This window comes from Bos indicus, chromosome 9 (genome assembly GCF_029378745.1).
Source record: "Bos indicus isolate NIAB-ARS_2022 breed Sahiwal x Tharparkar chromosome 9, NIAB-ARS_B.indTharparkar_mat_pri_1.0, whole genome shotgun sequence".
Classification (NCBI taxonomy): Eukaryota; Metazoa; Chordata; class Mammalia; order Artiodactyla; family Bovidae; genus Bos; species Bos indicus.
Window position 1 is genome coordinate 76,390,772 of NC_091768.1, and position 23,411 is coordinate 76,414,182.

The 23,411-nt window shown below is 45.0% G+C and overlaps 2 protein-coding genes across 9 annotated transcripts in view; one reads left to right on the top strand and one right to left on the bottom strand.

Annotated features, from left to right (window-relative positions):
* Positions 1 to 177: 177 nt before the first annotated feature.
* HEBP2 (heme binding protein 2) lies at positions 178 to 6,577 on the top strand. Its single transcript, XM_019967498.2, has 4 exons — positions 178 to 363; positions 891 to 1,026; positions 1,730 to 1,910; positions 6,048 to 6,577. The coding sequence occupies exons 1-4, from the start codon at positions 262 to 264 to the stop codon at positions 6,244 to 6,246; spliced, it is 618 nt and encodes a 205-aa protein (XP_019823057.2). The 5' UTR covers positions 178 to 261; the 3' UTR covers positions 6,247 to 6,577.
* An 8,915-nt stretch (positions 6,578 to 15,492) lies between these two features.
* The window catches only part of NHSL1 (NHS like 1), a 415,209-nt gene continuing 407,290 nt past the window's right edge, over positions 15,493 to 23,411 (bottom strand). For all 8 annotated transcript variants that reach the window (XM_070795555.1, XM_070795556.1, XM_070795557.1 and 5 more), the window contains 2 exons: positions 22,830 to 22,962; positions 15,493 to 18,532 (listed from right to left, as the gene is read on the bottom strand). In XM_070795555.1, coding sequence (XP_070651656.1) covers positions 17,797 to 18,532; positions 22,830 to 22,962 — 869 coding nt within the window. In that variant the 3' untranslated portion in view covers positions 15,493 to 17,796. The remainder of the gene's footprint in view (positions 18,533 to 22,829; positions 22,963 to 23,411) is intronic.

The window sequence follows — 23,411 nt, forward strand, 5'->3', positions numbered from 1 at the left end:
AGCCCGACCATGCCCACGGGACCCGCAGGAGAAGCGGCCGGCCGGAGCTGCCCGGGTCGGGATCGGGGTCGCTGCGTCCCCTCCCGGTCGGGGCCCCGCAGTGTTCCGCGGACTCGGGGCTCCCGCGCTGCGCGGAGGTGACCAGACGTCTGCGGGGCGGGGACTCGGGGACACGCAGGCGGGGCGGTCCCGAGCGGCCCGGCGCGGCCCCCTTCTTGGCGCAGCTCGCCGGGCTCTTTCCCGGGAGCGTCGGCGCCGCCCATGGCCGAGGTGCTGGAGCCCGATTCCCGGGCAGCCGAAGGCTCGGAGGCCCCCGTGGTCGAGACGCCGGGCTGGGAGGTCCCGGAGGATGCTGGCCCCCAGGTAGGCGCCGCCCGCAGGCTGGGAGGGTGCGGGCCGTGGGGGTGGCGAGCGCGGGGGTGTCCCCGAGCTGATCTGCAATGAGGCCGGAGGGTCTCATAGGTTTAACTAAAAAATACATTTAAAAAATTGGTCTGAGTCCTAACCCCATTCCTGCACAAACAGGAAAAGGGGGTCGGGAGCCGTCGTAACTTCAGATGCCACATTTCAATTTTCTTTCTTTGTGGCTAAAAAAAAAATATTGATCATGTCCCCAAACTCTAGATGGGACCCTCCGGGCAAAGGGGCGGAACAGTTGCTTGCTTTTAACCTGAACAGAGAGGCCGCCAACGTCTCTAATCTAAATATGGGAGCAGCGGGGGAGGGGCCCTGTCGGCGCTGAGAAGTCAGAACCTCGGGCTGGACCCAAGGGCAGCGCCCCTCCCCGGGACAGGCCGTCCTAGTGGACCAGAGATCAAGGTATCTGTACTGCTGCATCTCACGTTCTGCCTTAGAATTGTCTCCTCCAAGTTTTCCCTGTTCCATCTTAGCCCGGAAGTTATGAGGTCCGACACTACGGGCCTGCCAAATGGGTCAGCACTGCGGTTGAGTCTATGGACTGGGATTCAGCCATGCAGACTGGCTTTACAAGGCTGAAGAGCTACCTTCAAGGCAAAAACGAGAAAGGTGAAGGCGGTTTACCTTTAATGACCGTATTGTGGCCTGGCTTATTGGGTTTTCACTTATTAAAGAAATATATTTTTAGAATAGCAAAATAACCAGATGATCAAAGACTGTCCGAAGAGGAGGGAGGCCTATGCTCAGGATCCTTCCTGTCTTGAGGAGGGCTTCTGTTCTCCTTTCTGTGACTCTTCTGAATGAACTGGGCCTCTGTGTACCTAGCCTTAAGGGCTTTTCATGGCTAATGTTTTGAGATAATTTGGTGACTGGTAAAACAAGAGATATTAGGAGGCAGGAAGGGTCAACACACACAAGGTCCAGAGTCTCAAGATCTGCCTTCTGATTTGGCACTGGTGCTGTTTAGATTTTAGCAGGTCTTAGCCAACGAGACCTCAGTCTGAATTGTATAAGTAAAGAATGACCTAGACCATGTGATTACTGATTTTCCCTTCTATCTCTAAAACTATGGACTAATGAAAAATATTGATAGTACATAAATAGTTATAATGTTAATAGTACAGAAAGTGTTTAATGTGCACAGTCGCTAATTGTAATTTTGCCCTTATTTTTATTGAGATGAAAATTACCTTAAAGGTAAATATTTATGTCAAGAAACTCAGGTCAAAAAATAATTACATTTTAAAATGTAGTCATAAATACACTAAATCTGCTTTTCCTTTGCATCTAAATATATATTTTCGTGGCACAGAGATGAAAATAAAGATGACAGCTCCAGTGACGAGCTACGTGGAGCCCGGCTCAGGTCCTTTTAGCGAGTCTACCATTACCATTTCCCTGTATATCCCCTCTGAACAGCAATCTGATCCGCCCAGGCCTGCAGAGTCTGATGTCTTCATTGAAGACAGAGCCGAGATGACGGTGTTTGTACGGTAAGTGGTAGATGTCATTCACAGCACTGCTGACTGCTGGTTTTACTTGTGGGCTCTCATAGTTTAGCGCCTGTGCAGTTTAGCTCCTGTGCTTTTCACCCTTCCATGAAAACAGGCCTAATGCATTTCGTGGTGTTTTTCTAGTGACTTGTTTCATATGTTACTAAGGGTCTGTGACATGAAAAAATGAATTCATTTGAAGAGACGTCTCATGCATCCCTCCCACATATAAGAAGCAACACAAATTACACTCCCACCCCACCCCTCAAATGCATTAGACTGCCTTTACCTGCCATCGAGTTAAATCTGGAGAAAAACGCTTTAAAACAGTGCATGGTACCCCTCCTCCCAAATCTAGGTTCTGATAACCTCAAACTCTTCCTTGTTCCTCCAGCCTAAAGGATGGTAGCTGCTTCCTACAGTTACTGCATTTCTCAGACCTTCAATACCTTTCCACTCATTCCTTGTATTAAATTCTCTCTGTTGGTATTTTTAAAGAGCTCCACGAAGTACATAATAGTCTTGTATTAGAGTCCCTTTGGCCCTTTCTCACCCTCTTATATCCCCTGGTGACTCAGACAGTAAAGAATCTGCCCGCAATTCGGGAGACCCGGGTTCCATCCCTGGGTTGGGAAGATCTCCTGGAGGAGGGCATGGCTACCCACTCTAGTATTCTTGCCTGGAGAATTCCATGGACAGAGGAGCCTGTGGGCTACCGTCCATGGGGTCAAAAAGTAGAAAAGGGCTGGGCGACTAACACTTTTACTTTTACCCTCCCTTGTTAAAAGACTCTGTCTCTCTGTCTCTGTTTCCTCAAGTCCCATGTACCTGTCAGACCAGCACAGCCTGGTACAGCCTCACCTGCTCCTTGGGCTCCCATCACCCTCTGCAGCACACTTGAACTTGTCACTCGAGGGCAGTGCTTTCCCATGTGCCTCCTGCAGCATCCTTGTGCTGACCTGTCCGGCCCCATGATCCTTGTCCATCCTGTACCTCGGAATGTCACCCTCTTGTCTTTCCTCTCCTCCTGGTTCTCTCCCTCCAGCGGCACCTCATCCACTCCCCACCCAGGGGTCACTGTTGATGGCCCTTACTAACCCTCATGTTATAGCAGACGTGATCTGGGCGGTCTGGTCACACTGCTTCAACTATCTGTGGCCTGTGACTCAAATTCAGTGTCTCCAGCCCTGATTTTCCTACTAGCTGGGCATCTCCGTGTGGGGGTGGAAGATCAAGCTCAACAGCTCTGAAACCCAGCTTTCCCCCAAGCCTTCTCTGACCTTACAGTGCCTGTGTCAGTAAAGCGTCTCAATGGTCTGACAGCCTCCCCAACAAGGACCATTGTGGCCATCAGCATGCTCTACCCTGATAATCAGTCCCCAAATCCAGCCCATTTGCCTCAGAAATGGTCGTGATTCCGTTCCCTTCACCCCTCAGTCACTTCCTCGGGCCCTCACCTCACAGGGACCTCAGCTGAGACCCCTGTGCTACCCCCGTGCCCAGCGCATGCCTGACGCTCACCAGATACTCCGACGTTTTTCAATCTCAGGTTTCCCTTCAAGAGCCTCCCAACTATTCTCTGCCCACCAGTCTCCTCCTCTCTCCTGCCCTCCACTCTGGAACTCCGATCTATCTTACAACAGCAACAAAACCCTAACCTGTTACAGCGTTTAAAAATCTGTTGGTTTCCTCTTGCTTCAGCGTGACATTCAGACAGTTCACAGTGTACGTATCGCCTTCATAATGTGGCCCAACCTGTCTCCCTGACATCTGTGCTCCCCTCTCCTCCTGCCCTTCACTGAGCAGGCCAAGTTCCTCCACATCTCTTTACCTTTGATTTTGGACAAGTTGCTGAGATTTTCCTTGCCAAAATCTCCTCATCTATGAAACTTCTATAGTCAGAGTACCTACCTACCTCACAGAGTTGCCATGGAAGATCAGATGAGTTAATTCACATAAAATACTCAGAACACGAGCAGCATCTTACTACCAACTCTAGCTCCCTCCCTCTTCTCTGCTTTCATCCTTTAGGACCTAGATCAATGGGCACCTTGTCCATGAGACCTTCCTCAGTGTCTGCAGTCAGCCAGCCACTCTGTCCTATGATTGTAAAATCTAATGATCTATTTATAGATTGTAACGTCATCAAGAATACAGCAACATGTTTCTCTGCCTGAATCCGACCGCTCCTGATGAGGCAGGTGTTTGGGGGAGGCTCAGTATTTGTCTGTGTCCTGAATAAAGCCATGGATAAATCACTGTAGAACAACATGTACTCAGAGGACAAAAGATGATCTCTAAGTAGGAGGTTCAAGAGTTGATTTCAAGAAAGAAGTGAGATCTGAAACAGATTCCCTTTAGGCAGAACATATTATACTAAGAATTGACTATTCCTTAAGGAGATAAATAATAAATTTGGCAGTCAGAATGTTTCCTAACACATGATTCAGAAGTATTATTATCAGTCAACATGATGAAGATTAATGAGAGTTTTGTCAATTGTCTTCAACATTTTATTTTATATACATGTGCATAGATTCCTATACTTATTCAATTAGGATTTAAAAGGTACTGCATGCCAGGAATGACTAGGTGCCTGGTAGACATTGTTGAATAAGACAGGCCTGGTTTATACTCTTGAGACTTACATCTTATCTGATGAATAGTAGGAATGCTTTTCCATTGGCATATTGATAATAAACTTTGTGCTAAAGAAGAATTAGAAATCCTATTAGAAATGTTTTTGTTTGTTTTCCTATTCTCAAACTTCAGACTCATCGTGTTTACATGTCAGCAACTCAGCTAAGTCAGTGTGCTGTCATGATTTCATCTCAGGGTGTTTTCATTTGTATACTTTAAAATCTATACTTAAACTTTTACTTTCCCACTTTTTATTAGAATCTTTTGACTGTCTTTTCATCCCCATCCTCTTAGCGGCCTCCTCACTGGTCCCTTCTCTGCAATCTAGTTTCCATCTCTCTGCCTATATTCTTACCCAGATCTGATCAAGTTACTTTGCTGCTCAATATCTTTTGGAATAATATAAAAAGGCTTTAGGATGATACACAAAGTTCTTACTTCCATGTCTGACTCACCTTTCTGACTTCAATTTATGCCTATGAAAATGCTTTGTGTTTTTTGGACTTTTGTTCTCTTATCCTTCCCCTTTCTCTGCCCAGGAAAACCATCCTCCATTCTAGACCCAACTCAGATACACCTTTACCCTTGATCTGATCATATCCTCAGTGTTCCCAAGCACTTTGATTCTGTCTCTGATAAAACTCTACTCAGACTGTATGGAGAGAGTCGCCAAAATGTCCATCTCTTCCATTAGACTGAAAGTTCATAGGATCAAAACTATATTATGTTCATCTGTCATACAGCACCTACCCTTTTCCAAGAAAAAGAGGTAGTGTTTGACAGAAAATAGAGAGAAGGCAGTGGCACCCCACTCCAGTACTCTTGCCTGGAAAATCCCATGGATGGAGGAGCCTGGTGGGCTGCAGTCCATGGGGTCTTGAAGAGTTGGACACGACTGAGCGACTTCACTTTCACTTTTCACTTTCCTACATTGGAGAAGGAAATGAAAACCTACTCCAGTGTTCTTGCCTGGAGAATCCCAGGGATGGGGGAGCCTGGTGGGCTGCCGTCTATGGGGTTGCACAGAGTTGGACACGACTGAAGTGACTTAGCAGCAGCAGCAGCAGCAAGTCTGAAAGGGAGCCACTGAGGGGGTTTCACTGTGGTCTGACCTGGTGCATCAGCATTATCAGGAGTTTATGAGAAATGCAGGCACTCAAGCCCCACCCCAGACACCCTGAACCAGCATTTTCCCAGCTGACTTGCATGCACATAAGAGTTTGAGAAGCACAGCATTAGAGCACAAGATGGTGTAAAGTCCAAATTTGCCCAACAGATGAGACCCTGTGCCTCCTCCTGGGTCCCTTCAGGGTGTGTGAGGTCACACTGAGCCTGGGAACCAGAGAAAGGGAACAGGTCAATTCAGGTGCCTAGAGGGAGGAACTCTGAAACTGCACTTCATCCAGATTTCCTTGTATCAGCCTCTGCTTTTTTTCCTAAACTAACATTCGCATCGGTATTAAAATCATTTATGGTTATTTACTTTCTCCTTTGTAGGTCTTTCGATGGATTCTCTAGTGCCCAAAAGAATCAAGAACAACTCTTGACATTAGCAAGCATTTTGAGGGAAGAAGGAAAAGTTTTCGACGAAAAGGTTTACTACACCGCAGGCTACAATAGCCCTTTCAAATTGCTTGATAGAAATAATGAAGTATGGTTGATCCAGAAAAATGAACCCTCCAAAGAAAGGGAATGAGAAAAGGAGAGAAAGGTCTACTGTCTGGGGCAAAACTTTTGTTTAACATAGACCTCATCATTACCTATAAGCAAAATGTATCTAGTATCTCTACCTGAGAGTAATACTATGAACTGAGCTTATTTCCACTGTGCCTTTTTAATGCTTGATGCCTTAGATACACAGATAATAGGGGACAGGATTCTATAAACATGTAAATCTGGCTTTTTGAGGCTCCAGGGAAATGGAATGTTCTCTCTTCATTGCTGTATCACAATCATGTTGCCTTATTTCTACTTGAATTTGCGTCATTACCCACTCCAGATATTATCAATAAAAATGGTAACGTTTATCCTGTGTGGAACTACAAGGCTGTCAAGCCTGGAGAAGTGAAGTTCAGTTGGAAACAAAAATCAAATCATCTTCTGCAGCTGCCACTGTTACTTTCTCTGTTGAGCCTGCTCTTCTATCCGCCCACTGCCCCCACCACACAAGAAAAACTCACAGGACTCAGAAGTCTTGCTAATATTTTATGATAAAAATATATTTATGAAGTTAGGAACTTCTGACTTAATTTTGATACTCAAGAAAGACATGCTTTATCCAAACAAATGTATACAAACATAGAATTTTAAAATTCACTTGAGTTTTTAATGTATTTTATGTGGTATTTCTGGAGATCACATAAAAATGATTCGGTATTCAAAGAGTGGGTTGTTGCAAAATGAGGAAGTTTTAAAATTGGACCTATTGTATTGGAATGTGCTTGTTCCGGAGAAGACATCACATTCAAACACCTGGTAGTCTGTCATGGGAAGCTTTATTGTGGGCTCCTAGGGGATGATGGTTGTAGGTGTGAAGGAGAAAAGCAGGTTGGAGCTCAGTTCAGTTCAGTTGCTCAGTCGTGTCCAACTCTTTGCGACCCCAAGAATCGCAGCACGCCAGGCCTCCCTGTCCATCACCAACTCCTGGAGTTCACTCAGACTCACGTCCATTGAGTCAGTGATGCCATCCAGCCATCTCATCCTCTGTCATCCCCTTCTCCTCCTGCCCCCAATCCCTCCCAGCATCAGAGTCTTTTCCAATGAGTCAACTCTTCACATGAGGTGGCCAAAGTACTGGAGAACATCCATTGAATGACATTACTTCCTGTTCCCATCTTTGTGTGTGTTCAAGCAGGGATCATGTGATCACTTGTATGAAAGATTTGGGTATCCAGTGGATGAAAGATTGGGGCTAGATGATGCTCAAGGTCTTTCAGCCCCAACACTATACAGTACCTCTTAGAATTAACCTCCCTAACCCACTCCGGTACTCTTGCCTGGAAAATCCCATAGACAGAGGAGCCTGGTAGGCTGCAGTCCATGGGGTCGAGAAGAGTCGGACACGACTGAGCGACTTCACTTTCATGCACTGGAGAAGGAAATGGCAACCCACTCCAGTGTTCTTGCCTGGAGAATCCCAGGGACGGGGGAGCCTGGTGGGCTGCCGTCTACGGGGTGGCACAGAGTCGGACACGACTGAAGCGACTTAGCAGCAGCAGCAGCAGCAACCTGGATACACTAGACCAACATACCTACAGTGAATAGCTTCCATAGCTATTTACGGATCACCTTCTAGGTACAGTCTGCTAAGCATTTCACTTGAATTCCCAGTCAACCGTCAGAGCAACCCTGGGTGTCACCTTGTGTCATCTCCATCTCACAGATGAGGACATGAAGGCACAGAGGTGTTAGGTGACTTGCCCCAGACGGCATCATAAGGGCAGAGGCTGATTCCAGCCAGGCAGTGGGACTCCTGGGTCCAGGCTGTTAACCACTGCGCCTACTGGCAGTCCATGTTTAAGAGTGCAGTTTTCTCAGGCCATCAGCAAGCTCAGACTGTGTGGAGGGGTTCTTCCTGCATGTGATGACATGTATAGTCAACATGCTCATGACCTCAGAGAGGCCTTTTAGATTATAATTTTTGATAGAAAATAAGCTAGGTTTCCAGTTTCAAAATTACTATATGGATATACTTTTTTAAATCTTAGGCAATTATTTTCCAAAGGTATTTTGTTGCTTAATTGGTTTGGATTCTTTGCATTTTTGTTTTTGCTGAGAAGTTAAATTTCTTTCTTAGCTCATTTACCAGAATTAACTGTGGGTCTAACCCTTCTAGCCTTCCTACTGATGAAATGTCCACATACCTCTACTGGTATGAGGTAAATATTTACATATTTGCTATGCTAAGTCACTTCAGTCGTGTCCGACTGTGTGTGACCCCATAGACGGCAGCCCACCAGGCTCCCCCGTCCCTGGGATTTTCCAGGCAAGAACACTGGAGTGGGTTGCCATTTCCTTCTCCAATGCATGAAAGTGAAAAGTGCAAGTGAAGTCGCTCAGTCATGTCTGACTCTTGACCCCATGGACTGCAGCCTACCAGGCTCCTCTGTCTATGGGATTTGCCAGGCAAGAGTACTGGAGTGGGGTGCCATTGCCTTCTCCAACACATTTGCTCTATAACCCTATAAAAAATAGGCATCTCTTACATAGTAAATTCCATTTTAGATGAGAAAAGCATATTTCCGATTGCCAAGATGTAGTTGTAATCTGAAACATGTTCCATAAAAAAGCAATTTTGTATTCTAAGTCCAAGGTATGCCATTTCCCCCTCCTCCTCCTCCGTAAATCATAAATGAAAACATTTTTCAACTCTAAATTAATCCAGACCAGACAGGATTTCTCATAGCAGTGAATCAGTTATTTTAATTATGTGGCTGGCACTGACTACAAAATATCCCTCAGTATCTCAGTTGAGCTTTCTCTTCTCTTATGGATAGGAGCTGAGCTTTCTCTTCTCTCATGGATAGGAAATTCGTGTCTATATTCCTTTCTGAGGCTAAACCTTCCACTCTTCTTGTTGGTCTAATTCATGCTCCATCAATGAGACCTTCCTCCATCTTCAGGCCCTCCCTTTCCTCATGCTCCAAACACTCTGCTCACCAATAGGCTCTGATTCTGCCTGATCTTCCCCACCCCCCAAAAAATAAAATCCTAGTTCCCCTAGACCCTTACTTGGGACAATAATTTCCATCTCTCCCTTGCCTTGATTATCTAGTTTCTCTGGCAAGAGTTGTCCAGAGGCTTCCTTGGAGCTCTAGGTTGGGAGGACATATTTCAGGAACAGAGAATTAGGGTGCTAGTGTTAAAGAACCCCCCTGCCAATGCAGGAGAAGTAAGAGATGCAGGTTCGATCCCCGGGTTGGGAAGATCCCCTGGAGAAATGACAACCTACTCGAGTATTCTTGCCTGGAAAATCCCATGGAAAGAGGAGGCTGGTGGGCTACAGTCCATGGGGTCACAAAGAGTCAGAAATGACTTAGTGACCAAGCAGCAGCACGACAGGGAATTAAGATGGGCAACACCCCCCATCACTGTGTTTCCCACCACCCACTCACATTTGTATGTCAATTTTTCCTAAGATACACTTTCAAGTCTGCAAATTCATTTAAACTGAGTTCATTCATTCATTCTTTTCTAGTCATCCCTTGCTGCTGCTGCTAAGTTGCTACAGTCGTGTCCGACTCTGTGTGACCCCATAGATGGCAGCCCACCAGGCTCCCCCGTCCCTGGGATTCTCCAGGCAAGAACACTGGAGTGGGTTGCCATTTCCTTCCCTCTAGACATCTTTCTTTTCCTTATAAATATTTCACAGATATGTCATTTCTTTTCATCTTTCAGTAAGTCATTACTGAGTCCCTCCTGTGTCACAGGCTCTGCACACTGTCCAGGGGTTTGGCTATAGTGGCAGGCAGAAATCCCCCCCCCCCAATCAGTGGGGTGATCCCATCAAATTTAACCACGTGTTCCACTCTTCTACTCAGTCCAGGTTCCAGTTGAGAATACAGCAGTGAGCAGGACAGGCAGGGCCCTGTCCTCGTGGAGTGTACGATCCAGAGAGTGAGAGAGTGCAGATACCAGTGGGGCCGTGGGATAGAGTGTGGCTGGGCAGGGTGCAGTGGCCGTCATGTGAGAGGTCAGATCAGGCCTCCCCAAGGAAGAGACATATGAGACCTGAATGGTGAGAAGGTGCCATTCAGATGACAGCCTGGGGGCAGGGAGAGCCTTTTGAGCAGAGGTAATACGTCAAAGAGGCCACCTTGGGTATCCAGAACAAAGCTGCACATACTGCTTGCTGAGCAGGGAGCACTGGCAGGACCCAGCCTCTCCAGACAAAGGGAACTGCTGATTTGTACAGGGTTTCCATAAGTGCAAAGTTCTAGGATTAGCAGACTTGCAGAATCCCTTAGGAACTGACTGAGCTTTAGTTGTCGAGGTGTGGTTACCAGAGTGAGGCCACTGCTGATAAGCATGTTTTAGGAGCCCGGTTCAGAGGTGAGATTATTGATGCAAAGTTGTCATCCATCACTTCTGGCACTTATTTGCAACTGTGGCCAAAGCACGGGCCTGTCTTGTCTGAGATTTGGAGTCCTGGCAGGCAAGCACAAGGAGGTGGACCACTTGGATCTACCTTCCCAGAAGGACCGTTGCCCAACTGTGAGGGGTGTGATTAGCTGATGTCGCCAGCTGTTACTTTCTTCAGGATCCACTGCAGATAAAGACACACTACTCTCAGGGAGGTATCTTCCCTACAAAGGAGCCAGGCAGTGAAAGCTGATAGCACACTTTTTTATGGCATCTTTCAGCCAATGACTGAACAAGGTTGTGGTACAAGGACCTAGGCATTTCTGTCTGACTCAGGACCCTTTGTATAAAGTCTTTGCTCCAGAGTTCCCTAGGGGGCTGGTGAAAAGTGAAGTGAAACTGTTAGTTGCTCAGTTGTGTCCAACTCCTTGCGACCCCAAGGACTGTAGCCCACCAGGCTCCTCTGTCCATGGAATTCTCCAGGCAAGAATACTGAAGTGGTGGCAGTTCCCTTCTCCAGGGGATGCGGACCCAGGGATCAGAGACTGTCAGATCTGTGTTGCAGTCTCCAGATCTCTTCTTCCCTTTCCCTTTCATTGGTACAACGTCACCATACATCTTTTGTATTCCCAACCCTGTCTCAGCATTGAACTGGCACAGCTGGTATCAGAGTGGTCCCAAGATCATGGTCAGTAAGACAGCACTTTGGGGACTGGGTCACAAACTGCCGGTCTGGTCCCATCCCTGCGGACAGGCCATACATACACAGCTCCTGGCACGAGGCTGTCTAGTTACTAAGTTTAGATGCAATGGCATACTGGTGGGAAGGAATGCAGTGACTGGTGAAGGATTCAGGTGTTTTAAAAACTGGGGTTGGGGTGGATAATGAGTGTAAGGGCAGTGGACTTGAATGGTCATGACTGAGTTGGATTGTTGTCCCACAATGATCCAATGCCCCAGGTGGATCATGAAAGTTAAGGTTAATTAACATTTAAAGCTATGCGTAAGGGCCAGAACCTCTTTGGTAGCTTGTTAAACAGTCCTCATCTCATACTGAAGGCAAGTGCAGGATTGGATGGTAAAAGTAATAACTGCCAACAGATGTTCAACCAAGCCTGATGTGCTATGTCAAGGTCAGAATCAAACCTGGAATGTGAAATGGGGACATCTGGTGCGTGCGGCCCACAGCTTTGACTCCCTAAAGTTTCTGAACATTCTGAGCCTGTAGAAGAGGCCCACCCTCCCTCCATTAAGACTAGAACTATTGTCTCTCCCTCCTCTCACGCTAACACAAGGAAAGACAAGATACAGGTCTTCCCCCCCATAAGGCAGCAGGCAGCCCTAGGAGCTGTCCCTACCCATCTCCCAGCTACCAGGCATTTACCCAAGGTTAAGTCACAGAATAACCTGGCAGAAGCCAAGCTGGGCCTGATGAAGAGATGGACAATGTGCCAAGGTTGCCACATGGCTAGCCAGCATGTCCTGTCAGGGCCTGGGAGAATACCCTTGGGACCAGGCTTTAGTCTTGGTCAAAGATGCCAGGACACAAGACTGAAAAAGGGAAAGTTTGACTTGGGAATATTGCTCAGAATACAGCATTGAAGGCCATGAATAAAACTCCAGGGGACAGAGCAAACTCACTGCTTTAGGGCCATGCCTAGTAGCCAGAAAAAAGTAATAGAAATGTTGGAATGCCTGAACTGCTGGGAGAGGTAACAGAGGAAGGCAGTCTCACGGAAGGGGCGTGCTGGAATGTGTATAGCACATGTGGCAAGGAGGCCTGTCAGATTTTTGTCTTAGTCTATTTGGGCTGTTCTAACAGATCATCATAGACTCAGTGGCTTAAACAAAGAGAAAAGTATTTCTTATGATTCTGAAGGCTGAGGATTCCAAGATCAAGGTTCTGGCTGAATAAGTGCCTGGTGAGGCCCACTTCCAGGCTTGTAATAGCCATCTTCCTCCCACCTTCTCACACAGTGGAGAGGGAGAGGGGATCCCTGGTCCCTTTCTCTTCTTGTAAGGACGCTAGTCCTACCTGGGGATTCCACTCTCATGACCTCACCTAAACCTAATCATCTCCCAAAGGCCCATCTCCAAATATTAATACCATCACTTTGGGGGCCAGGGCTTCAACATCTGAATTTGAGGGGGAAGACAATTCAGTCCACAGAAACTGTGTTCCATGGGAGGGTTCAGAAGACCCACCATTTACTAAGGCCAGTGGTCACCTTGGGGGCCAGGGCTTCAACATCTGAATTTGAGGGGGAGACAATTCAGTCCACAGAAACTGTTCCATGGGAAGGTTTGGAGGCGCCACCATTTTCCAAGGCCAGTGGGCATGCACTGGTGCAAGAGGCATGCACATCACCAAGGACTCTGTGGAGGCTCTCTCTGCAGTCTGGGCTGGAGAGGCTGGGATAGGGCTTATGCTTGCTGAGAGCAATGTGGATGATGATGCAACCTTGCAGAGGCCAGGTGGAAGTGCTCACCGCAAAAGTCAGGATGTATCAATTATACTAAACACCAAGGTCAAAATGGCAGCCAAGGGGGCCTGTCTTATTAAGTCTTAGAAGATAGTTAATGGAACATAACATCCTTAAGGACAAAATACTTTGGCCACCTGATGTGAAGAGCTGACTCATTGGAAAAGACCCTGCTGCTGGGAAAGATTGAAGGCAGGAGAAGGGGGTGACAGAGGACAAGATGGTTGGATGACATCACTGACTCAATGGACATGAGTTTGAGCAAGCTCTGAGAAATTGTGATGGACAGGGAAGCCTGGCATGCTGCAGTCCATGGGGTTGCAATTTAACGACTGAACAACAACGGATGAAATAGAATAACCAATAAGAGTAATTATATATAATCAAAAGAGAGCAAGGATGGATCAGCAGGGGGCTGAGATCATCTTCCCCCTCAACTCCTCCCAAACCCCACAAAACTGTAATCCCTTGCCCAGTTTCCAGACACAAAACTCACTGGCTGAATAACTGGATCCTTAGGGGAAAGATCACTGCAATATTTCATCAAGTGTGTACACTAAAGATTCTGCTAGTGTTTTTCCAATAGGTCCTATGATCATTTACTCAGGTGACTTGTACATTGGAGAAAGAAAAAAATACCCAGATATGTCAGGGTTCAAATTGACATTTGATACCTAGAAACTCCAAATATCATCATAGTTCCCCTTCCATTTTAAAATGGGAGCATATGGACTTTGGAGAATAAATGGAGTTCTAGTCAAAGTTTGGCTTATAGTGGGTTCCCTGGGTCTGCAAACCCTCACTGGTTGTTTCTCCAACCCTCAAATATATAATTAAGATTGACATACTTGACAGGCAAGATAACCCCGTACTGATTCACTGAGTCTTAGCTCATGTTCACCATAGCCAACCCCTCTTATCTTCCTCTGAGAACTGTATCAGTCAACTGCAAAGCCGGTGACAAATGACTTACCCAGTGGGTCTTGGAGGTAGACAGCCCAAGGCTGGTACGGTGACTCTGGATGTTATCAATGGACCAGGCTCCTTTCCCCTCTGCTTTCCACACCACGTGGCTTCTTTCATCCTTGTTGCTGCCTCAAATGTTGCAGTAGTAGTTTCTCCTCCAGCCTCCCATCCATTGGAGGGATAAAAGAAGGAAGGGGATGGTACCTACACAAGAAAAGCAGCTTTCCTGGAAACTCACAGACTATTTCCTATGTCTCAATGGCCAAAACTGTGCCACGTGCGTGGCCTTTCTGACAATGGGGGAGGAGGGGCGGAGGTGTTTTGGTTGGTCTGAACCCATTTCAGGTGTTCTGTTGGTAAAGGAGAACTCATGTGGTGGGGGAGGGGGTCCCAGCAGGGTTTTCCCAGTGTTCTTCCTTTTCTATCTACTCTGACACTAATGTTTTATAGGATAGTTCATTGTATGTCTTTTTCACCACGTTTGATGTACCTTAATTATCTCCAATCCACATTTTTCTTAGAACTCCCTCTTTACCTAGCATACGATTAAGAATTTGATAAAGGGTTTCTTTTTTTCATTGCTAAACAAATGACTCTAGGTCACTAGTTCTGGTTCTGTGAATAAAGGCCTCTGTGCAAGGTAGTTTAGGGCAACTCACTGCGAAAAAAAAAAAACAAAAAACTATGTTACAGTAACTGAATAGTTTATAAAAGGAAATCAGACCTCAAGGTCCATGTTTTCTTCAAAAGACCCTTCTTCCCCACCTCAACAATATTCTAATATTTGTGAACGTAAATTATCCTATTGTGCTCATTTCATGATGAAATCTCAGCAATATAAACAATTACACACATTCAATTAAGCACATTAATGCAAAACCAACAGGCCAATCTTGTGTTTCTCCTGTCCTCCTGGGATGCTCACCCCAGAGCTGGGTGTGGTGTTAGTGGATGGGAAATAAGATCGAGATAAAGAAATGCCTCCTTTTCTTTCCTCAACATTGTGATTCCTCAAACAAATATGCTCTCTTCACCACAGGAAAAGCAATGGTTACAATAAACATTCTTTAGAAACAGGAGGGCAGAGATCAGATGAAAGCTAAGGCTGCGTCCAACTGACAGACCAAATGGTCATTTGTTTCTCTCCCAACTCTCAGAAAAACAAGGTGGAAATAACTTAGCCAGGGTGGTGGTGGAGGCTTTCAAGTCTGGGGTTTAAGGAAGAGTCAACAAGTCTGCCTTCACTGAGTTTTTAAATACAATGTGTTCATTAACAGTAGCCAGTCCCACAGAGGAAATCAAGTAGCAAACCTGAAGATGCCTGTTCTGGGATGAGTCTAGACTCGTCTCCCTATATTTCATCCATGCTGTGCAAAGCTCTAGCATCTCTCCACATGTCACATGACCCGAACTCTCAGTCAACACATTATTGGGATTTTATTCAAAAGTTCACAAGACATCACTTAAGAGCTGCTTTTCCCACTATCCTTTTAGACGACACCATCCACAGTGTCTGTGAGGTTCTCTCTCTTCTCTGTTGGGTCCTCACCTCCCACAGGCACCTTCTGGTCCTCACTGCTGCTCTGTCTGTATCCAGCAAAGCACTCAGCAGTTTGGTACAAGAAGACCTAACTCATCATTCAAAAATGCATGTACAAACAACAAGAACAAAAAAGGTTCAAATATTTACTTTACAATTGTTTTATTCAAAGCGAATGAAAAAACCTAGTATATTTTTCCTTTACAAATGGGGATTAAAAAAAAAGTTTTATCATTAGTTTTGAGGGTACTTATCTTACCTTCAACATAAATGATTTATATATTAAATTTGTTTTCTGATAGCCAAGTACATTTTAATCTTTTTTAGGTAGCTATGAGACGATTTCATATCCGAGAGCCAATGTCATTTTTCTGAAATTGAGGATAAAAGATTCTTGTGCCCAATGTAGAATACACTTGCTCCAAATGGTAGACAGTCCTTTTGCTCTTGGCCAAGTGTCAGGTTTTGATATCTGGTTGTGTGAAAAGACGTGTTTTGCTTTCTTCAGAGAATAGGAGTCTTAATTCTTTAGATTTATTTTTGTTTCAAAGATGCATCTGAAATGGGTTTGTCACGCTTTAGAGTGTAAACCTTGCGATGACTGGGCCTGTGCAGTCCAGCTTTTAGACGATACTCTCACACAAAAAAGATGATAATCGGCAACCGCACTGTCTTTAGGCCAATGACCTCAGTACGCTCATCTGCGGCCCTTCTGATGAAGAACACAAGACTCTGATTTTATTGAACCAACAAATAAAGAAGTCTATGTACACGACAGTTGGGAGGAAGTGGTCACAAGAATATCACATAAAAATAAATACTTTACACACTTTTCTTCCACGTCTAAAAGTGTTAAAATTCTAACCGGAGAAGATTAGAAGGTAATTAGCCAAATTCAATTATTTATAAAAAATATAAAAACACACAAACCAAATGATGCAAAAAATCTTTTTAATCTAAAAACTCATTGCTCAGGGCTAATTAAGAGCCAAGCCCTGCCAATGCTTATCAGTTTATTTGACCAAAAAGAGCTAGTCAGCATTTTCTTCCAAGTAAGATAGTATATAATAGATTTTGATAAACCTTTCTAAGTGAGGACATGATACTGCAGGCAGTTCAAGGAAAAATAGCATTAACTTTTTCTTTGGTGTAACCAAAAGTTAGCAAATGTTGACATTTCAAGTGATAAGAAATTACCAAATGGAAGTTTAAACTCTGGTGTAAAAAAAAAAAAAAGAAAACAGTTGTAAAAGGAAAGGCTCCACCCACAGTTCTGTAGTGCAAGTTTTAAAGTTTAATTCTGAAAAACAATTTTATTGAATAAGCAGGAACCAAATTCCAGCAGTGTATCACTTATTCCTCTCCCTTACTCTCATCTCCATTACCCTCTCTGCATGGGCCCCTGTCATTCCTGTTCTCCAAGGAGGTCTCAGCTGCTACTCAGGGAGGCAAGGCATTTGAAAATGACCCACATTTCTTCCAACCAGGCTAGGAGTGGTGTCTCCGCTGCACAGCAGCAGACCCTGAGTTACAGCATTGCCATGTCCACACGTCTGTCGTTTTTACAAAAAAGGAAGTACCTGAACCAATTAGTCGCTTAGCCCTTTTCCAGCCTTCGGGGGTAACCACAACCCGCTCGCCTGGAAAGCCCATACCCCCATGTGCTCAGAACCAGCAAACCTGCCCCCGCTTTCCTAGAAGTAATGGTCCTCTCCCTGGAACTACTTTCCATAAACATGATACTTTTAAAGCAATTACCACCTAGCCCAGAAGGCTCCATTACTCTACCTAGCTTAACAGCTCTCTCCTATTTCTGTACATGCTGGTGGTGGTGGTGGTGGTGTGTGTGTGTGTGTTTAATGTAAAAAGTGTTCTGAATGCACACACACATGCACATCCCTCCACACACACCCAGCATTTAGCAAAAAAAAAAAAAAAAAAAAATCTTCCCCAGGAAGCACTTTCAGAAGTTAAGCTTCTACTTGCGTTTAAACCACAGGGCAAGTGCCGCGTGAGTCCTCAATAGCCCTTCCCCTCCGCGGCGAGGCTGGCGGTGCCCGGGCCCACAGCACAGATGCTGAGCGGGATCACGGGACAAGGCAGGGCAGGGGACCTGTCAGGCTTCCTAGAGCCATGTGCTGCACATCTCCCCACATCACCTGGGAGCTTCTCGCCCCTAACTCTTATCCCCGGCGAGACCGCCTCGCTGTTCTGAAGGGCCCCTGCCCTCTGCGCTGGGCAGCCCCACTGCCGGACCAGGAGCCTGGGCCTCCAGCGGGGCAGCGGGTCCCCCGGCACAGAGCAGGCTGCCCTCATCCACACCACCCCCTGCCAGTCCATCCAGCGAACACCCCCTTGTAGCACCCGGGGCCCGAAGAGCCGTGCTGTCTATGGGCTCCGTGGCTTCCCCTTCGCCCTCCGAGATGACGGTCATGGGGCTGCTCTGGATCCGGTTCCGCACGCTGTACCTGCTGCTGGCGGCAGAAGGCGGCGTTCGACTGCGGCCGTACCTGGGGCCGGAGAAGGACAGACTCCGAGGCATCAAGCCTTCGGTCTTGGCCCACTCCTCCTGCGCCCTCCTGTTCTTGCTCGGGGAGCAGTTTGACGGGCTCTCGGGCGTGTCTGGCGATGGCTCCGACCTTGACCTCTGGAATCTAGGGTCTGTGTTTTTGAGCATCTCTGCAGCTGACATGCGGGCGCTGGTATCCGAGCGGCTCCCCTTTTTCAGCAGCAGAGCTTTGAAGTTGTCACTGCTGGTGCTGCTCTTCCGGACGCTTCTCTGAATGGACCCCACTTGCTTCTGGGAGGCCAGGCTGGGGGCGGCACCAGTAGGTGTCACTGGTGGGGAGGGAGAATGGTTTCGGGAGTGATCATCCTCTGAATCTTTACGGCCAAGGACTTTCCTCTTAGACCTGAGATTTAATAACATTAAGATGAAGGTTAACTCCCGGTGGGCCACTGGATGTGGGCCAGACACCACCCTGCTTCTCTTACTGATATTCAGGCCACCATCTATTATTTTCACTATGGAAAGTTCCAAACACCCAGGCAAAAAGAATAGTTCATTGTATTACTATGTGTGTCCATGACCCAGTTATGATAATTATTAACTTATGGTCACTGTGATTTCATTTCCACACTCACTGGATTATTTTGAAATAAATTGCAAACATCATATTAGCTTACTTTGGATAGGATCATTTCCAAAGTTTTTCATAATTGCCATTTCTTATTTAACTCTTTTACATGAGACTGATATTGGGGTTGACCTTCCTTTCTTTCTGCTCTTCCATTTCTTGTTTGATGCTGGCACCTGAATGGCCTAGTAGATAAGCCAACTCCTAGAATATCCCACACACTGAGACAGGCCCCCCACCTCAGATTCTAGGACAACACTAACTTTACATTCTCAGTCATTCTAGAGTTTGACATAAAACCAGTTTTCCTTAGCTCTTACTGGACCATATGTCAACTCCTAGAAATCCAACTTTCCAGAAAACAGGAATGAACCTTCCACACTAGATCCTATTTCCTGACTGACATCCTCTCACTGATCCAGAGAATGTGAAGAATGGGGTAGAGAGTGAAAGAGGAGGGGCCTTCAGGGAGAGTAAAATTGTCCGGGGATAGTTCTTGTCCTGTCTCTAAGACCCTCCCTGCTCAATGTGTTTTCTGCTGAGAGTGAATTACAGGAAATGAAGCAGATGATCCAAGTGGCCCTTGCTGGTATCTTCATAACCACCACTCAGTGTGGGATGAATCACTCAGCTAAGTACAGGTTGAGCTTGCTTTAAGAAAACAGTGTATTTTAAAAATATGTGGTTATACCTCTTCTGCTATAAAATCCTAGAACATGCAATGGACAAAGGTTGAAAGAATACTATCTGAAATAGAGAGATTAAGAGTTGAATCTGAGTAACTTTTAACTATGTAATCCTGGACCAGTAATTCATCTATTTATAAGTTTTTCGTACTTGTAAAATGCGGGTGATGATACCAGCCTCACCGGTTTGTGAGGATTCAGTGAGATAAAGGATCTCTGGAGTCATATAGACCTGGCTTTACCCACTGTGAAAGCTTCCTTGCTTTGTGACCTGGGGCAAGTTTCTGATCCTGTTTCCTATCTGGAAAAGGGGGAATAACAGTAGATAGCTCATAGCTTATCAGTCGCGATAAATGCAGTTACAGCCTTAAAGTGTCAGGCATAGAGTAGGTGCCTAACAAACCTTTCAGTGTCATTTAGGGAAATGTAATTCTCCCTTCCTGCTATCAGCTTAGGCTTCAGTGATGTTTTCACATGTCCTGCATGGCCAGGCATAGGGGAGGATAGGCCTGTGATGGCTGCCCTGGGCTAGGGGCTTCCAGGATCCTCTCTGTGCTTCTGGCCAACAAGAAGCTACCAAAATGAAAGATCAGAAGTGGTAAAAATCCAATTAAGAGGCTGAATGGGGTGACCAGAGGTGACTTCATGCCAGCTCCTTTGGGATGGCACTAACTGGCCTATGAAACTTAGGTTCCATGGTCCTCTCCACGGTCAACAAGAGCAGTACTTTAAAGTAAGTTACTGACCCACTGACAAAACCCATGGAAACAATAACATCCCAGGATTTCAGAACTCGAAAACAATTAGATGGATTGGTCCAGCCAGAAAAAGTAATCAATGTCCAGAGGGTGAAGTCACACAGCTTAATACAAGAAGTAGAATTTGATGGACTATCTTTCCACAAAGAGCACGTGACCTCACAATTTATTCTGGTTTCTTCCCAAAGACATCTCTGCTCATCTGATTCTTGCAGGTATTGGTTTTAGGATAATTTTTTTGTTGGGCTTTTAAATGGAGAGGGTGTTCTGAGATCCATATAATAAGCCATAGCTATGTTTGATTAAATCTACAATTAAAGGCCTTTTAATTGTAGATTCAGAATGAAGAGAAGATGGGAATTTATAAAAGTATCATTGTTTCTTAAGAGCAACTGCCCCCGAAAATGACAATTAAATCTAAATATAGGAATTCTTGGCATATTATGTATGCTATGTATGTATGTGTGTATATATATATACATACACACACACACACACACACACTGTGTGTGTATTTCTAAGGAAGATGGCTATTTAAAACATGCTTAAACAGTTAACACTGGCTTAAAAACTAATTACTTCAATAAATATAAAAACTTCACACTTCAAGTGGTGGTGTTCTACATTTTCCATCTGGCTTTAAATCTGAAGTGAATTAATTTGCATTACAAAATTTGAAAGCTGTGTTTCAATTTAAATATTCTTTATTTTAAATTATTAGCTTAGCTACTGAAGGATATAAAATAAAGCCCTAAAACTCAAAGACTTTAGATGGCTTCCTATTACGTGTGCTAACATATTATCTATCTATCTACTAAAGATTAGCCTGTACCCTTGCTTTCACTCTGCACACCACACCCTGTTCGGGCTTTCCTTCTATCATGTGTACACGGAACACCACAGACTGGCCACCTTCTGCATCTGCAGTGGATGTAACTCCCCAGTAGGAGAAACCACAATTGTTTTTAGTGCCTTAAGAGGGTTGCCAAAATAAAATGTAGAAGATATTTTTCACATATTTTTAGGAAAAGTATGTAGTAATTTGGTCCCACAACAGTTGGGTTTGTTCCTGAGACTAAGTATTTAGTACACAGAGCAACCAGCAACACATCCTCTCAGTGGATGCTATTTTAAACATATATATGTCTGCATATTTGGCAACCCAGTGCATCCCATACCAAATGGAAGATGTCAGGCCTTGGAAGAATTTCCTAACAGTTAAATTCCAATTGGTTCCATTTAATTCAGAAAACATTCATGGGGAGCTTATTAGATGTCCAGCATGCTTCTGGTTAGAAACATCTGTGTAAATCTCTACAAATGTCATTGAAGTTGGTTTCAAAGGACGTGGAATTTTTCATTTCCCCTGTTTGCAGGGATAATTTGATAACTAGCTACTTTTTAAAATTTCTAATGACAAGAGACCAGTCAGACAATGTGACAGAGGCAGTGTTTAGGGTCTATCAGGACATTATACCAACACTGGAACCAAAAGTAAAGAACACAATTCTTGATTCATCAGCTTGGCTGTTTGGCCCCCCACCCCCATGCCCTGGGCCAAGTTAGATGTTCACACCGTGCACGAGGACTCTCAGGTAGGGACGGCACATCCTATGCTTTCCACCTCGTGTGACCACAGCCACTTCAGTTAGAGTCCACGAACCGGGAAAACACTCCTGACACAGGTTACTCACACAGAGAATCAAATGATTTTACAGATGTTTAGTTTCAGGAGGAAGAAAGGGGACCTTGGTTCAGAGAGATATAAGGCCTTGGCAGCACAGGGGCATTCATAAGTGTTATCTGAAAATACTGTGGTAAAGAATTCTAGGAGAAAGCAAAGGTTTTATACAGCATACAGTTTAAAGTACTTACACAAATACAATCTTATTAATTTTTACGATGACACTGTTGTGAGAGAATTCAACTGCTTATAGCCAGAAAAATTAGGCAACAAATAAAACTATAGTGCTAAACCACTCTTTAAGGTGATCGCATGTAAAAAGCACAACAGTTCAGGCAGTTACTCTGAAAAATTTACTCCACATTTTTAAAAAACCCAATAATTTCTGATGCCAGCAGATGGCACCAGCCGTATACAATAATAAATTTAAATTCCTTTTGCTCCTGCTTAAAAAAGATGTATTCTTTTATTGAAACATTTCAGTAGCCAAAGAAGTTACACTATAAAAATCTAGTTTTTCTGTAAAATGAAAATAATAAAAGCAATAAAACAAACCACTTAGGAAAGAAGTCCTGTAGAGCTAGTCTGTGCATGTTAAGTCCACAGAACACAGCATCCCTCGTCCTAGACCGGATCACTGGCTACTCTAACCCAACTCTTGTAAACATTCGGTCAAATATAGTGACAAGAGGAAAGCCAACCAAATATCATCACACTGACACTCTGTCCCCCACATCTTCATAAAAATCAGTGGAACAAAGTAAAACAGAAATTGGAGTTAAGGGAAATAAAAATATAGAAACAAACTAAAAAATCAACAGTCAAGTTAATGAAGTCCAGTTAGGTGAGAGTAAGAACCTCAAGAAAGAAAAACACACTGAGAACCGATTTGGAAAAGGGGACTTATAAAGTAGATTCAAAAAAGAGGAAGGAGTTTTGGATACCTGTGAATAGCTGCAAAAAGGTCTTCTGTGGTCCTGGGTCTACTGGGGGTCATCACCTCATCACCCCCGTCGTCCTTAGGGAAGTCACAGGTCTCTGAAGAAGAAGTGGCTGTCTCAGCCTCCGGCACCCCAGCTATGGAGAAGCAAGCAGGCAGACACAAGATGCATGAATGACTTGAATTTCAGTCTTTAGCCAAGCTCCCAAATATGCTTCTCTGCCATTCCTGACAACGTGAGAATCCCAGGGAGAGGCAGCAGGGTCTGTTGTCTGATTTATCACAAAGATGGGGAAATGACACAAGCATGACAGTCAAAGCTCAGGCTTTTCTGTTAAAAGTCTAGATAAAACGGAATCTCTCTCTTAAATTTTGCTGTAACATTTATTTGCCGCTCTCTGGGGCGGATTACTCAGTTATTTAATACTCAATCTGCTGCCCACCACCCCACCCCTTCTATTTTCTGCCCTTCTATGAGCTCTACCCTTAGATCTGGATATTTAAAAAAAAAAAATCATAGAAATGCCAAGTTGGTAACCTAAGCGCGAGGCGGCACAGGGAGCCCATATGCAGCCGGCTAGAACCT

What these genes read in the sequence shown, in the direction of transcription:
- HEBP2 (XM_019967498.2), top strand. Translation starts at nt 262, where the DNA reads ATGGCCGAGGTGCTGGAGCCCGATTCCCGGGCAGCCGAAGGCTCGGAG. An exon ending in TCAAGGCAAAAACGAGAAAG is followed by an intron (nt 1,027 to 1,729) that starts GTGAAGGCGGTT and finishes TTCGTGGCACAG; the next exon opens with AGATGAAAATAAAGATGACA. An exon ending in GAGATGACGGTGTTTGTACG is followed by an intron (nt 1,911 to 6,047) that starts GTAAGTGGTAGA and finishes TCTCCTTTGTAG; the next exon opens with GTCTTTCGATGGATTCTCTA.